At 38.3% G+C, this 18,001-nt stretch overlaps 1 protein-coding gene across 3 annotated transcripts in view; it reads left to right on the forward strand.

Annotated features, from left to right (window-relative positions):
- The first annotated feature begins 6,525 nt into the window (after window positions 1-6,525).
- LOC150086818 (centrosomal protein of 83 kDa-like) overlaps window positions 6,526-18,001 on the forward strand; it is a 173,621-nt gene continuing 162,145 nt past the window's right edge. The window contains exons 1-2 of one of the 3 annotated variants that reach the window (XM_090371589.1): window positions 6,526-6,748; window positions 8,452-8,815. In XM_090371589.1, coding sequence (XP_090227715.1) covers window positions 8,607-8,815 — 209 coding nt within the window. In that variant the 5' untranslated portion in view covers window positions 6,526-6,748; window positions 8,452-8,606. Of the gene's footprint in view, window positions 6,749-8,448; window positions 8,816-18,001 lie in introns of those variants that run through there. The other 2 variants (XM_090371588.1, XM_090371590.1) reach the window with 2 other exon arrangements.

An 18,001-nucleotide genomic window follows, 5' to 3' on the forward strand; every position in this document is an offset into this window, starting at 1 on the left:
CCAGGGTTCGGTGCTGGACCCATTGTTGTTTTGTGTATTTATCAATGATATTGATGAAGGTATATCAGGCTTAATAGCCAAGTTTGCAGATGATACAAAGGTTGGCAGGGTTGTTAATGACACAAAACACAGTATGCTACTGCAACAGGATCTAGAAAAGTTAGTCATATGGGCTGAGAAGTGGCAACTGAAGTTTAACATTGACAAATGCAAAGTACTGCAAATGGGTAGCAGTAACCCAAGAGAAATGTACCAACTCTGTGGTACTACATTTAGGGAGGTGGAGAATGAAAAAGACCTGGGGGTAATTGTGCAGTCAAATATGAAGTTCTCTGAACAGTGCAGATGGGCTGCCAGAGCAGGTCATGGAGTTTTGTCAATGATATACAGGAATTTTGCTAGCAGAGACAAGAAGGTGATTATCCCTTTGTATAAGGCAATGGTCAGGCCACACCTTGAGTATTGTGTACAGGTCTGGAAGCCTCATTTTAGGAAGGATATAGAGTTGCTAGAACAAGTACAGAGAAGGGCAACAAGATTGGTGAGGGGAATGAAGGGATCCTCTTAACAAGAGAGGTTTAATTTCTGCAAGTTGCAGCATCTGGAGACTAGGGATGTGCGAGGTGATCTGATTGAGGTGTATAAGGCCTTGAATGGTTTGAGCAGGCTCAATGCCAACGGAATACTTCTGCTTGCTCAGACTAAGAACCTGAGGGGGCATAGATTCAAATTAAGGAAAGACAGTTGTAGAAAAGATGTGTGGAAGTTTGCCTTTAGCCAGTGGGTGGTTGATTGCTGGAACAGACTTCCATCTGTTGTTGTGGAAGTTGATAGCTTAAATAAATTTACGGCTGAACTAGACAAACATTTGGAGTGACCAGATGGATGAAATGGGAAGGGGTTTTTTTTTTTTTTCGCTGATGCTGTATAAGCTTGCTTTCTTGCATCATATGCCTCAACTAATGCTGATATCAAACTAGCATAAATCTGCCAAATATAGCCATTTGATCTTGCTCTTAATTAGACAGACATTTATTATGCCAGTCTCCCAAAAATAGTGTTTGTATGTAATGTAGTTTTTAATGGTTTAAAGTTATTAGACAAGAACTCATTATTGCTTACGAAACGCACACGCCGTGCACAATATCCTTCACAGCTACAAGCCAGGGGTTTACAGTAAAGGCTAATATAATGTAATGAACAAGGATGAGATAGGAGAAAAAAACAATATTATTACTAATTATACAAGTGTAGGATTAAACATTGGAAAACAAATGAAAAATTGACATATGAACATATATACACAACAGCATGTTATGTTAAATTATTCTCCAGGGAGCAGTCCTTTTACAGTGCTGGAGTCATCTGAGCAGGTGCAGAAAGTTGGCACACTATAGTGATGGACCCATGGCAGTGATGGATAGGTCCTTGGGAGCAGGTTCTAATGTCCTGTGACGTGGTCCTGAGAAGGAAGTCAATGGAGTAAGTTCTTCCTATATTTTTTATCCAATGCGAACTTGTAGAGGTCGCCATCCAAGGAGTATTACTGCAGTATTTGCACGGGTAAGAACCGATCGGATAACTTTAACCAGTTTGGGGTGGCCTGAAGGACTGGATTGGCCCGAAGGCTTGGGACCGGGATCCTCCAACCGCAGTTAGCCCAGAAGTCTGGGTCTGAAATAATGGCAAACAACATTTTTACAGCAAAGACGAGTCTTCTCTCATGGATAATGGCAAGAAGATGTCTGATGTTTAGAGCTGCTGCCATCTGGGTGGTCCTTGGGGCAGGGGGAAGCCAAAATTTCCATTTGGCCCACTTCAATAGCCAAAATTTGCTTGCAAAAATCCATTATATTTGTTATGGAACAGGGCCACTTCCAAAGCAGTTTTACTGTAATTTTAAGTATGTATAGACATTGGAAGAGAATATCTGCATGAAAATAAGTGAAGCTGTGGGATACATTTATGTTGTATTTTGTATTATTTATAGATCTGTAGTTTCACATGGATATATCATATTCATGCAGATATTCTCTTTAAATTGGTATATGTATTCAACAGTATACACACACACATACACACTGCCCCCCCCCTTTAATATCTGGACACCCCTCTGATATTCAGTCATGCCAATGTGTTAGACACAACTATTAGACACACTGCTTGTGGGCCTTCCAGAATATAATAATATGATTGCAAATGTAAGATGCTGCAGTTGAAGTTATCAGACGTCCAGTGTGGAGTGATAATAGGGTGCTATATAAGTAGTCAGTCTGCATGTGATATTTCAACACCAGTGAAAATTCCTAAATCAAAAATTGGTGATGTGATCTGCAAATGGAAGTGGGCTGGTGCTGAAACTATCACAAAATGACATGGAAAACATCTGAACCTGACGAAGCATGACAGGAGAACCATGCAAGGAATCGTTCACGTGGAACAGGTTGAAACTGTTGCAGCACACACACACAGGCCTTCATTGAGATGATTGGAACATATCAGCACTAGTATAGTGTGCCAGAACTGCATGATATGAGTTACCATGTTTATGCAGCAGTCATCCACAAGCCACTAATCACCCTGACTAATGCCAGCTGCCATCTAGCTTGGTGTAACACCTGTCATTGTAGACAATGGAAAGCTGTGCTTTGGAGTGATAAGTCACAGTACATAGTCTACCAACCTGATGGTCATGCCTGGGTGTGGTGGCACCCAGCAAAAGGTACCTCGGGCTGTTTTTCATGGTTTGACCCAGGGCCATTGGTTGTTTTGAGCAAAACCATTAATGCTAAGGTCTGTTCAGATGTTCTGGACAATACTGCATTACCTATGTTATGGCAGCATATTGGGGAAAGTCCATAGCTGTATCAGTACGACATTGCCCCATGTCATACTGCTCGCAGTGTGATGTACTGGTTTGAGGGCATGAGCATCGAAAATTTGAACTGGCCAGTCCAGAGCTCTGACCTGAATCCTATAGAAAAGCTCTAGAATGAACTGCCCCAAAAAACAGAGCTGAACTTTTCACCAATCTGAAAATTGAATAGTGTAAAAAATATTCAAGATATTTACAAATTAATTAATGTACACAGGTGACATTTCAGGCAATTAGCAAATAGTAATAATTCATGATATACAACAAAATAAGTCAAGCCATAAAAATGAAAATTTGTTAAAATGATTCCTAAAATATTCTAAGTAAGTGATGAAATTTTAAATGAACTAGAATTTGAATTCCAAATTTATAGTAATATTTTTATAAATATTACTATAACTGGGGAAACTGGAGAGGGAAATGCTATGAAATAATAATTGAACTTAGAAACAACCCAGGGGGCAAAGAATACGTTGAAAATTTATTGGCAATCTGCATTTTTCTTGTTGATTAATGTGAAAAAATACTTTCATTTATGCCAATTTTTGTGTGGGTGGAGGGAGAGAATAAGGGCTGTGAAATCTTAACTAGACCTGAAATTTTCCCAAGGAACATAGGTTGAAAACTTGGCCTTAATCTGACTTTTTGTTCTACATTAATAAATGAAATATACTTTCATTTATGTGAATAGATTTGTGTGGTTGAGAGAAGGGGGTCAGGGGAGAATATACTGATCTTAAAAGATTTCCAGAGATCAATGTAACATATGCTGAAAATGTAATATAGATTGAACTTTCTTAAGTAATGTCTAAACATTAGCATTAGTAAAGGCATATGATGCAAGAAAGCAAGCTTATATAGTATCAGCCAAAAAAAAAAAAAAAAAAAAACACATCTTCTAATTTCACCCATCATCCACTTGCTTCAATTGTTTGTCTAGTTCTGCCTTGAACCTATTTAAGCTATCAACGTCTACAACGGCAGATGGAAGTTTGTTCCAGCAATCAACCACACGCTGGATAAACAGAAACTTCCACACATCTATCGTACAACTGTCATTCCTCAATTTGAATTTATGCCCTCTCAGGTGATTATTCTGAGCAAGAGGAAGAATCCCATCAGCACTGAGCATGCTCAAACCATTCAAGGCCTTATACACCTCAATCAGATCACCTCGCAGGTGCCTAGTCTCCAGACACTGTAATTTGCAAAACTTAAGCCTTTCTTCATAAGAGCAACCCTTTGTTCCATTCACTAATCTTGTAGCCATTCTCTGCACTCGCTTCAGCAGCTCTTTACATCCTTTCTAAAATGAGGCCTGCAGACCTATATACAGTACCCGAGGTGTGGCCTGACCATTGCCTTGTACAAGGGGATAATCACCTCCTTAACCCTGCTAGCAACATTCCTGTATATCATTGACAAGACACCACAAGCTACTCTTGCAGACCATCTGCACTGCTCAAAAAACTTCATATCTGCCTGCACAATTAGCCCCAGGTCCTTTTCCTTCTCTAACAATGTCAGTGTAGTACAACACAGTTGATACGTTACACTGGGGTTACTGCTTCCCATATGCAGTACTTTATATTTGTCGTTTAACATCAGTTGCCACCTCTCAGCCCATCTGCTCAACTTTTCCAGATTCTGTTGCAGCTGCGTACTGTCATTATTGTCATTAACAACCTTGCCAACCTTGTATCGTCTACAAACTTGGACGTCAAGCCTGATGTACCATCATCAGTATCATTAATAAATACAGAAAACAACAATGGACCCAACACTGAACCCTGAGGGACTCTCTTATAACATTAGTCCACAAAGATCAGTGTCCATTGATTACCACTCTGTCTTCTCCTACTAAACCATCCCTTTAACCATAGCAGCAATATGCCTCCAGTGCCACACTGCTCCAATTTGTGCAGCAGTCTTCCATGTGCAACAGTATCAAAAGCCTTTCTAAGATCCAAATATATGATATCAAAATTATTCCCTGCATCCAGTTCCTTTGTGACCACATCAGTGTCCAATCAAATTGGTCAGATAAGACTTCCCCTTAACAAGATCATGCTGTGTCCGAACTATAACTGAAGTCTTGTCTAGATGATCCTGCAGTGCTTCTTTAACCAGTGCCTCCCTTAATTTCCCTGGAACAGAAGTTAAACTAACAGGTCTGTAATTACTTGTTGCCCTTAGATTAACCTTTGTGAATTGGGGTCACATTTGCACATCTACAGTCCATGAGTACCTCCCCTGAGTCCAAGGAAGCTCTCATAATTAAGGCTAAGGGTTTGCTTACTTCCTTTGCTGCCTCCTTTAATACAACTGGATAGATCCCATCCACCCCCAGGTGCCTTTATGTTTATCTTCAACAATTTCTCCTCCACTTTGCTCTCAGTTATTATAAAATGAGAGTTTAATTCACCTCTGGCATTCCCCTTCCTGAATAACTCCTCATGTGTGAATGTAGATACAGAATACTCATTTAGTTTGTTAGCTACTGGAGCAGGATCATCAACAATTGAACCATCGATATCCAGTGGACCAATCTGATTCACCCCCTTCTTTTTAGATTTAACCTGTTTTTCTTTGCATCCTTTGCCAAAGATTTCAAGTAATCTGCTTTTGCCTACCTTAACCTCCTTTGTGACTTGGTTACAGACCAGCTTACATCTATTATAGGCTTTCATGACAACCATTAATTTATGTATCCTCTGCATTTTTCTTCTCTGCCACATGTCTCATTAGTTCATCTGACATCCATTTAGGCCTAAACCTTGAACACTATATCTTAGTTGGTATGGAAAGCCTCTCTGAGTAAATCCCACTTCAGCACACTGTGATCACTGCCACTAGGTGGCAGTGATCACAGTGTGCTGACTGCCACCTAGTGGTTCCTTTATCTGCAGATTCTTAATGCATGAAGAATCACTACTGATAATCAGATCAAGAGTATTACTTCCTCTGATTTCCCAAACATCCCCCTGTAGAAAACAATCATCCAATAAATCCACAAAAGCTTTTCTAGTGTGTGAGTGACCAACACACAAATTCCAGTCAATATCTGGGAAATTAAAATCACCTATTATAAGACTCTCTGATTTGCTGGCTCACTCTATTTCCCTGTATAGTTGTTTATTATACTCATCAGAGTCATTAGGCCTATAACACACTCCTACTCTCAATTTTGATTTTCCAGTGCTTATATCACACCAAACTGACTCGACACTGCACTGTTCAGCCATGTCAACTGGCTGTACTTCCTTGGATTTTTATGTGTTTCTTAACTAATAGCATCACTCCTCCTCCTCCCTTGTCTATCCCTCCTGTACACATTCTATTCCCGAAATTCCATTTCTGCATTCCTTATAGCTGTGTGACACCACGTCTCTGATATTCCAACAATATCTGCCTTTGATGTTTTGACCAACACCTCAAATTCATCAAATTTATTTACCAAACTCCTAGCATTGGTGTACACACAAGTATACATGCTCCTGTTCCTATTTTTAGCTACTCTAACACAGCCCATGTGTTTACTTGTACTGGCATGACTCCCAGCAGTCTCTGAAATTCCTGGCATCTTGTTTTCCAGGCTGCTGCTCATTCCAATAAAAGCAGTGCAAGAATCATTTTCACCTCTGCCAGCAGCTACTGTTAATCTATTAGTCTGTGTATCCCCCCAAGTTAGCAGTTTTCTGACCCACCTAATACTGCCTCGATAGCATCAGCAAATATTCTTGCACCATTTCTGTTTAAGTGTATCACATCCCTGTATTCTACAGGAATGGGATACAGGGATATATATATATATATATATATATATATATATATATGGCAATACATCTGATACATACTTCCCTTACAAGTTAGGTAATGTACACAGTATGTTATATTTGATGCATTCTATTTTTCTCTTAAAATTTATTGAATTTTTTTCTTTTTCTGTGATTAACTGAAGTGAAAAGTATATATAGTTACTTCTTATCAATTAGTTACTAAGATTATAACTTCATAGAACGCCCAATGAAACTCTAGTTTTGTTTGTGAATCATATCATTTAGTTATTTACAAGTGTATAATTCTTATTACTCCTCTCCATATAGTCATTTTTTTTTTTAAATCTCTTTTTCTCTCTATAGATATGTTTCTGTTCACAGGTCTTATATAACAATTCATTCCCGGGACTCACATCTGGTGAGTATGGGCTTGGCACACCCAGGGTCCTGAGCTGGATATATTATTATTATTAAGATATATTAGAGATATATTATTCTCTCTCTCTCTCTCTCTCTCTATGGAAATTTTCTTTGGCTGGTGCAACATAAGCCTCAACCTTCCTTGCACCATATGGCTAATAATAATAATAATAAATAATAATACATGTGAAGCATACACAGACTGTCTGAAGCTAACAATACTGCATAAAACTATGTTTAATCTATGAATTTCTTTTTTCCATATGAACTCTATGGGGAAAAAAGAAATAATAATTGCTGGATTCTATTTATCCAATATTAATGAAATTTCAGATGGCCCAAGAAATCTTTCTATATGAACCAAATTAAGATTTCATGAAAATCTGAACGCTGGGAATCAATTGGTTATGGATGGACAAAAAAAACATGTTATTGTCATTAGTGTTGGAAAGTCTTTTCCCTTTCATTCAATTTTTCAACTTAGGAAAGAAGAAGAAATTACACATGTATGTGTGGGACAATTTGGTGAATATGGCACATGATCATGCTGTTTGATTTGTGTTTTTTCCAAAACCATTAAAATCCCCCATTATAAGACTGTGGAAAGCACATTGTGAGTAATATTGTTATGATGAAGAAACTTATTAATTTGGTCAATGATGTTTCCTATAGTGAGTGATTCTTTAGCTAAATTTAATTTTTCAGAATAGTGTAAATTTAGCCATCTATCTGAATGATCCAGATTTCTCTCTCCAAAATGCTTTTGCTAGGCTTGGGTGGACATTTACTTCATTCATTATAATTGACATATTCCCTCCTTTCTTTAAACCATTTATCACCTGTGGGTGGGGAAGTCATTTCGACTCTTATTGTGTTTAACTCTTTTGTACTCTAATGCTATTCTGTTTACCTAGCAATTCACAGTTACTTGTCATGGAAAGATTGTTCATCTATTAAAAGTTTTCAAGAAATGCCATAGAAATGATTCCCATAATACAATGAGTTTTTTGCCCGAGTGTTATCAGATTAAAACTTTTAAAGCAGTTATAAAGGCTTGCTCCTGTTTTGTATCAGTTGTGAGTGGAATTGCATGTGATTGGGGAATTGTGTATGATTATTGTAACTAAGCACTAAGCCTATTCTTTTGGTGTGTATTATTATTATTATTATTTTTTTTTTGTGTGTGATGAATAATACCACGTTTTTCTCTGCCCATGTTCTACTATGCAGTAATGTATGTACTACCAATGGTATGAGTTGGGCATTTCTAATATAAATGTTCTAATAGCCTATATCATGATTATATATATATAGTTTTAAAAAAATTTAATATTCAGTGTTGCCAATTAATTAATTATTTTTTTCTTTTTACAGTAGAAAGTAGTGGTGTTATCAGGCTCATATCCAAGCAGTCCAGGAAGTTGTACTAAGTGTACATATTTTAAAATGTGAATTTATAGAAAACATTTAACAGTTAAAAAGATGTATTATAAAGGGATCATTTCTTGACAAATGCTAGAATAATTTAAAAAATGAATTTGCTCTCTGTTGATGAACAAACTGGTAGTGGGGCTATATCCAAGAGAACAGAGGACAGAACTATGAAACTACTGCCTGGAGCAGGCATGCTCAAATCTCTTCCTTCCAGAGAAATGGAACTCCAGAAGATTTTAGCAGATGAAAGGTTGCGATGTGAGCAACATAAAACTAATTACCAAACCTTGAAAGATGAGCATACAAGGTAAAGTACTCTATGAATATAAACAGAACAGCCTTTTGAAATATGAAATTTGATTATTTTATGGCTATATTTTTAATCCACCAATGTGAATAAATTACACCCACATTATCTGGTTTCATTTTATTTCAGAAAAATATAGTATTGTAAGAAGTATGTTTCTTGATCATTTAAGCACCATACTGCTTATAGTACTAGATGGTAATTGGGCAGTTAATTGTCTTTAAAGTAGAGGGTGGGCCACATGTCAGTTTATTAAGAAGAGATACAATTTGCTGCAAATTGAATTGCTGAAAATAGTTTACAATTTATGAAAAATTCATTTAAATGAATTGTTCATATTGTAATGCATAATGTGGGTGTCAGGCGGCAACTTTAATACCTGCATTATAAGTGAAGCTCATTATAGCTGAAAAAAATCTTACTATTTTTTTCCTCAGACTTTTTAATATAAATACACTTTACTTTAGCATTAGTAGTGGCATATGATGCAAGAAAGCAAGGTGACAGAGCATCAGCAAAAAAAAAAAAAAAAAAAAAAAAAACCTTCCCATTTCTATCCATTCACTCCAAAAGTTTGTCCAGTTCTTCCTTGAATCTATTTAAGCTTCACTTCCACAATGACAGATGGAGTTTGTTCCAGCAGTCAACCACTTACCGGCTAAAGGAAAATTTCCACACATTAAGCCTGATATACCTATTGTGAAACTGTCTTTCCTTAATCTGAATTTATATCCCCTCAAGTGAGTAATCCAAGTAAGAGGAAGAATCTCATCGGCATTGAGCTTGCTCAAACCATTCAAATCCTTATACACCTCAATCAGATCACCTCGCAGGTGCCTAGTCTCCAGATGATGCAACTTGCAGAACTTAACCTTTCTTTGTAAGAGCATCCCTTTGTTTACCTCACCAATTTCATTGCCCTTCCCTGTGCTCATTCCAACAGCTCTACATCCTTCTTAAAATGAGGCCTCTATATCTGTATGCAATACTCAAGGTGTGGCTTGACCATTGCCTTATACATGGGGATAATCACCTCTTTATCCCTGCTTGAAAAATTCTTGTATATCATTGACAAGACACCATGAGCTACTCTTGCAGACCGTCTGCACTGCTTAGAAAACTCATATCTGACTGCACGATTACCCCCATGTCTTTCTCATTCTTCACTACTCTGAGTGTAGTACTGCACAGTTGGTATGTTACGCTAGGGTTACTGCTACCCATATGCAGTAATTTGCATTTGTCAATGTTAAAATTCAATTGCCACCTCTCAGCCCATCCATCCAACTTTTCTAGATCCTGTTGCAGCATCATACCGTCTTTACTGTCATTAACAACCTTACAAACCTTCATATCATCTTAAAACTTTGACATTAAGCCTGATATATATCTTCATCAATATTATTGATAAATATAGAAATCAACAATGATCTCAATACCAAACCCCGGGGGACTGCACTAATAACATTAGTCTGCAAAGAGCAGTGTCCATTGATTTCCACTCTCTGTCTTCTCCCACTCAACCAGCCCATTATCTGTAGTAGCAACTTACCCTTAATGCCATACTGCTCTAATTTGTACAGTCTTTTATGTGCAACAGTATCAAAAACTTTCCTGAAATCCAAGTATATGATATCAAAATTATTTTTTGCATCCAGTTCCTTAGTGACCACATCATAGTATCCAATCAAATTGGTCAGACAAGATTTCCCCTTAACAAACCCATGCTATGTCTGAACTATAACTGTAGTCTTATCCAGATGATCCTGCATTGCTTCTTTAAGTAGTGACTCCATTATTTACTCCGGAACAGAAGTTAAACTAACAGGTCTGTAATTACTTGTGTCAGATCTTCTACTCTTAATGTCATTAACAACGTGTACAACAATATCACTTTTGTGCCCTTAAAAGATGATATCCACTCTATAACATCAACTTTTGCCCCTGACAGACATACCCCTGGTCCTATTCCACATATCCTATTTTGCACTGTATATTTCCTGATTCCATGACACTAGTTACCAACAACAACTAGCTCCTGTGGGATCAGTGCATTCTGCTTCGGGGATTGCTGCTGTGTTGCCTGATGATCAAGTACAAGTTCTGGCATTATATGTGGACTGCTGAGAGTTCGATGGACCCCAATTTAAATCCTTCATGGGCATCCACCCTGTTCTTCAAGCTCTCATAAAGGCCCATGGCAATGCTAAGTTGGTGCCTAATGTCCTCGCACTCTTTACATCGAGCACACTAAGATTCCTTGGCAATATCATGTCCCTTTCCTGATTTATTGGCAATATAATGTGCCGTTGCTTATTTAGTTATTAAATAAATACTTTATTTATTAATGATTTGTGAGTTTTTTTTTTTTTTTTTTTTGGTAGTTGTTGGCGCATTGGCTTCTGTGGCCATAATGCACCTCCCAAGGTTTTTGCAGTACTTTGATCCAAGCCTGAGGCGGGATTCGAACCCGCGACCTTTGGGTTGCCAGGCAGGCAGGCACTTTACCCACCTGGCTAGCCTGGTCGGCGATTCGTGAGTATACAGACTAAAAGCCGTAACGTATTAAAGGTTATATCATTCCCTTCACATTCTACTAATAGGTAATGCAGTTATGGACTTACATTTTACGCATCCATTCTGAAACAGTCATGTAATTAGTTTTCAGAACATACAAGATGTGTGTTCCAGCAAACTAATTGGCTGTATATGGCTAAAAATTGGCTGTATATTCACTTTGATATAGTCAGTGTTCAGCTGATGAATAATTTTTGTAAAAACAACAGGACCGATCAGAGACTAATTATCGTAGATACCCAGTTTCTTCCCTCAACTAGAGATGTGATAAAAGAGTATATCAGCCGAACAATAATTACAAACAACTACCTCTGGAGGGAGACTACTGTTCAGCAAGTGTGTTACATTAGTTACAAAGTAAATTTTTGTAAATAGCAGATGACGTCCTTTCTTTGACATTATGCTTAGGAAAGCGAAAACTGCTAAGGGCTAAACTAAACAATATACATGAACTGACAAGTGATTTATGAAAAAGTCACATGACGGCACTCTGATAGGCTAGACAGTTTGGTTTTAATTCAGTTTTCTCAAAACACAGTAAATTCTAGGGCATCAGAAATAAATACATGGCAAAATTAGTAAACCAGTAGGACTCAAGTAATGGCCATAAAAAAAAAAAAATAAAAAATAATACAGTTGAAGAAAAGTTAAAGATCATTGAAAGAGTTAGTGGCAAAAAAATATTTACTATATTTTGTGAGTGTAGAATTCCAGAAGGAACGATCCATGGTTGGATGAAAGATGAAGAAAAATTGTGTTCATTCATAGGTTCTGTAGAAGATTAAGTAGGCTTCCAAAGAAAGAAAACTATACTTGTGAAAATAGTGATGTGAACTGCAGAAAGCACTAAGCATAATGGAGTACTGATAAATGGCATAATTTTGAAAGCACAGGCACTTAAATTTCATAAGCTACATGGTAAAGATGACACATTTAAAGCTTCTGAAGGGTAGCTTTGGAGATGGAAAGCTCGCCATGGGATATCCTAGATTGGTCTTGTAGGTGAATTGGCGACTTGCAGCAGCAGGAATATTTCCTGAATTTTGCATAATGTGATTCAAGATGGTGAATTCATAGATGAACAGTTGTATAACTGTTCATCTATGACAAAATAGCACTATAATATAAACTTCTCCCCTGACAAGTCACTGGATATTAAAAAGGCACCCAACAAATTGGACATGAAAACAAACAAAGAGTGTATTACCATATGGAAACAAGACTGGAAATCACAAGCTAAAGCCATTGTACATCGGTAAAAGTTGAAATCCCCAGCGTTTCAAGCACATCAACACGAAATCTCTACCTGCAATTAGCTCCAATGGTTGGGTGACAAGTGATATTTTTGTTTCATGGTTTAAAAGTGAGTTTGTATCATGACTGAGATGCCACTTGATTTCCAAAAAAAAGCTTGAAGGAAATGCACTGTTACTGTCCAGCACTGCCCAGCTTATCCTTTGGCTGGTGTCTTGAAATTGAAAGATGGCAAAATCTGAATCACATTTTTCAAAAAATTAAGAATTTCTGAAAACATTAACACCGAAAGACATTGCATACAATGTGTTGGATTAGTGTTGGGAGAAAGTAAGCTCAACAGCAATTGAAAACTACTGTAAAAAATGTATCGGAAATGACAAAATCACTAATAATAACCTTGAATTAGCAGTATTTTCAGAACAAGAAACAAAGGCCACTTGTAATGTACTTGGTGGCAGCCTTTGAGCAAATGACCTGGCTGCTTGGATTGAGGTGGTTGCGGAAGCTTCAGTTGCGCATTACCTGAGCAAGGAAGAAATTGAAGCCTCTGTGAATAGTGGGTAAACCCTCAACAAACAGAAGTCCAATGATATAGGGAGTAACTCAGAAGATAATGTGAATGTCTCATGGAAGGAAAAAGCACCAACAAAGATGCTTGAAAATATTAATGAAATGGCAGCATGGTTAGAACATCAGAGTGATAGTGAATATTTTCATTTATTGCATCTGATCACTATTAAGAATTATATACTGTAAAAAGTGCGAGCACGAGAGTTTCCTGTGCGGACGTGCCTTTCTGCCGCTACTGGAACAGAGAAGTTTTTTCTGATTTATATTCTGCTTTATTAGTTTAAATTGACATATTAACTTATTTCTAGAGTAGCTGTATATTCCTATTTACGGTACTTAAAGTTAAAGTAACTTAGATAGAGATTTGTAGGTATTACTTAGTATCGGAAAGGGTATCAAATACACGAGTTTACCGTTCATAGACAGCCGCCATAGTTACGTGAAAATTAATCAGTAAATCTATTAATCTTGTCGAACTTCATTGGCAATTAAATTGTTCTTTTAACTATATATATATAACGACTTAGAGTACAAACGTAACAAATAATTAATACATACTTGATACTCGTTCGTGAATTCCCGCCATTTTTACACGATAGCATAAGCTTAGTGTAGTATAGTGCATAATATAATATTGTCAATTATTCAGTAAATCTATTAATCTTGATAAACTTTATTGTCAATTAAATTGTATTTTTAACTCTATAAATATATATAACGACTTAATCGTAACAAATAATTAATACATAACTATAGTGGTACACGTGATACGGAAGTTGTATAAAGGGAACACTAGATACCGAAAAAAAAAAAAAAAAAAAAAAACAATATATATATCCATATATATATATATATATATATATATATAATATAACTTAAGGATTTAATTTTTGTTTTAAATTTTATTGAATTACATTGGAATCATGACTCTAACCAGAGCAGCAAAGCAAAAGGCTCAAGCTAATGGGAGTGCTGTGGTTCAGGGGAGAACTGAGGGGGCCAGTTGCCCTCTGAATCACAGTCTATTAAAATGCACTGTTTGCTTGATGTTTGCGGAGCAGTTGGGTACGGGACATGATACTGCCAAGGGGGATGTCTTTGTGTGTGCACGATGTAAGGAGTGCAAGGAAATCAGGCGACAACTCAGCGTTGTTATGGGCCTTTATGAGAGCTTGAAGGACAGGGTGGATGCCCTCGAAGGAAATAAATCGAGGGGCCCATCAAGCTCTCAGCTGCCCACATCAACGCCAGAGCTTGCACTTGGTCATCAGGCAACACAGAAGCAGCCCCCTAGGCAGAATGCGCTGGTCCCACAGGAACTAGTAGTTGTTGGTGACTCTATTGTCAGGGAAACGGGGAACATGCTTTGTAAAAAGGATAGGTGGAATAGGACCAGGGTATGTCTGCCAGGGGCAAAGGTTGATGACATTGTAGAGCGGATATCATCTTTTAAGGGCACAAAAGGTGATATAGTTGTACACGTTGGCACGAATGATATTAAGAGTAGGAGACCGGCGGAATTACTTAGCAAGTACAGGTCACTGCTGAAAAAAAGCCGTGAATTAGGGTTGAACTTGAAAGTGTCTGCAATTCTGCCCAGACACGATAGGAGGGAGTATATGATGAGAGCCTTGTCGATCAATTCGGCCCTGGAGGGATTGTGCAAGGCTCAAGGGGTAGAATTTTTTTCAGCCTGGACTGTACTTGTTAACAGGAGAGATTGCTTCTACAGGGATGGGATACACTTAAATAGAAAGGGTGCAAGAATTTTTGCTGATGCTGTCGAGGCAGTGTTAGGTGGGTCGGAAAACTGCTAGTTGGGGGGGATACAAGGACTAATAGATTAACAGTAGCCACTGGCAGAGGTGGAAGTGATTCTTGCACTGCTTCTATTGAAATGAGCAGAAGTCTGAAAAACAAGATGCAGGATATTTCAGAGACTGCTGGTAGTCATTGCGTTACAAGTAAACACATGGGTTGTGTTAGGGTAGCTAAGAATAGAAACAGGTGCATGTATACCTGCGTGTACACCAATGCTAGGAGTTTGGTAAATAAATTTGATGAATTTGAGGTATTGCTCAAAACATCAAAGGCAGATATTGTTGGGATATCAGAGACGTGGTGTCACACAGATATAAGTAATGCGGAACTGGAATTTGGGGAATACAATGTGTATAGAAAGGATAGACAGGACAGGAGGGGAGGAGGGGTTATGCTATTAATTAAGAAACACATAAAGTCCAAGGAAGTGAAGCCAGTCGACATCGATGGACAGGGCAGTGCCGAATCAGTTTGGTGTGACATAAGCATAGGGAAATCAAAATTGAGAGTAGGAGTGTGCTATAGGCCTAATGACTCTGATGAGTATAATAAGATATTGTACAGGGAAATAGAGTGGGCCAGTAAATCAGAGAGTCTTATAATGGGGGATTTTAATTTCCCAGATATTGACTGGAATTTGTGGGTTGGTCACTCGCACACTAGCAAGGCTTTTGTGGATTTATTGGATGATTGTTTTCTACACCAGCATGTTCGTGAGGCAACAAGAGGGAGCAAAACTCTTGATCTGATTATCAGTAGTGACTCTTCATGCATTAAGAACCTGCAGATAAATGAACCACTAGGTGGCAGTGATCACAGTGTGTTGAAGTGGGATTTACTCAAGGAGGTAACTACCATCAGAGGTAAAGGGAAGGGTTTTTGTTTTCGTAAAGGCGACTATGATGGTCTGAGACAGTATTTAAATTCTATACAGTGGGACCAACTGATGATGTTACCAACAGCAAACTCAAAATGGGAAGCATTCAAGGAACTAATCTTGGAGGCTACCAGGCTTTACATACCAACTAAGAAATATTGTTCAAGGTTTAGGCCTAAATGGTTGTCAGATGAACTAATGAGACATGTGGCAGAGAAGAAAAATGCATGGGATACATATAAATTAATGGGTGACATGGAAGCCTGTGATAGATATAAGTTGGTCTGTAACCAAGTCACAAAGGAGATTAGGCAGGCAAAGGCAGACTACGAAAAATCCTTGGCAAAGGATGCAAAGAAAAACAGAAAAGAGTTCTTTACATACTTGAACTCGAGAAGGAAAGGGATGAATCAGATTGGTCCACTGGATATTGATGGTTCAACAGTTGAGGATCCTGCTCAGGTGGCTAACAATCTAAACGAGTATTTTGCATCTACATTCACGCATGAGGAGTTATTCAGGAAGGAGAATGATGTAGGTAAAGTAAACATTGGCAGTGAGCTGGATGATTTTGTAATAACTGAGAGGAAAGTGGAGGAGAGATTGTTGAGGATAAACATAAAAAAGGCACCTGGGGTGGATGGGATCTATCCAGTTATATTAAAGGAGGCAGCAAAGGAAGTATGCAAACCCCTAGCCATAATTATGAGAGCTTCTTTGGACTCAGGGGAGGTACCCATAGACTGGAGATGTGCAAATGTAACCCCAATTCACAAAGGAGGATCAAAGGCTGACACAAGTAATTATAGACCTGTTAGTTTAACTTCTGTTCCAGGTAAATTAATGGAGGCACTGGTTAAAGAAGCACTGCAGGATCATCTAGACAAGAATTCAGTTATAGCTCAGACGCAGCATGGTTTTGTTAAGGGCAGGTCTTGCCTGACCAATTTGATTGGATACTATGATGTAGTCACAAAAGAACTGGATGCAGGGAATAACTTTGATATTATATATTTGGATCTTAGAAAGGCTTTTGATACTGTTGCACATGGAAGACTGCTGCACAAATTGGAGCAGTGTGGCATTGGAGGCAAATTGCTGCTATGGATAAGGGGATGGTTGAGTGGCAGAAGACAGAGAGTGGTAATCAATGGACACTGCTCAACGTGGACTAATGTTATTAGTGGAGTTCCTCAAGGTTCAGTGTTGGGTCCGTTGTTGTTTTCGGTGTTTATGAATGATATTGATGATGGGATATCAAGTTTAATGTCCAAGTTTGCAGATGATACAAAGGTTGGCAGGGTCGTCAAGGACACTACTGACGCTATGCTGCTGCAACAGGATCTGGAAAGGTTGAACAGATGGGCTGAGAGGTGGCAAATGAAGTTTAACATTGACAAATGTAAAGTACTGCATATGGGAAACAGTAACCCCAGAGCAACGTATCAACTCTGCGGTACCACACTGACAGTGGTGGAGAATGAAAAGGACCTGGGGGTAATTGTGCAGGGAGATATGAAGTTCTCTGAGCAGTGCAGACGAGCTGCAAGAGTAGCTCATGGTGTCTTGTCAATGATATACAGGAATTTTTCTAGCAGGGATAAGGAGGTGATTATTCCCTTGTATAAGGCAATGGTTAGGCCACATCTTGAGTACTGTATACAGGTCTGGAGGCCTCATTTCAAGAAGGATGTAGAGCTGCTGGAACGGGTACAGAGAAGGGCAACAAGATTAGTAAATGGAACAAAGGGTTGCTCTTACGAAGAAAGGCTTAAGTTTTGCAAATTACAGAGTCTGGAGACTAGGCACCGGCGAGGTGATCTGATAGAGGTGTATAAGGCCTTGAATGGTTTGAGCATGCTCAATGCCAATGGGATTCTTCATCTTTCTCAGAATAATCACCTCAGAGGGCATAAATTCAAATTGAGGAAGGACGGATGTCGGATAGATGTGCGGAAATTTGCCTTTGGCCAGCGGGTGGTTGGTTGGTGGAACCGACTTCCATCACTTGTTGTTGAAGTTGATAGCCTAAACAAATTTAAAGCTCAACTGGACAGGTATTTCGAACGAACGGAGGGGTGAAA

Source organism: Mastigoproctus giganteus, chromosome 4, assembly GCF_048544385.1.
Source record: "Mastigoproctus giganteus isolate SK-2022 chromosome 4, ASM4854438v1, whole genome shotgun sequence".
Classification (NCBI taxonomy): Eukaryota; Metazoa; Arthropoda; class Arachnida; order Uropygi; family Thelyphonidae; genus Mastigoproctus; species Mastigoproctus giganteus.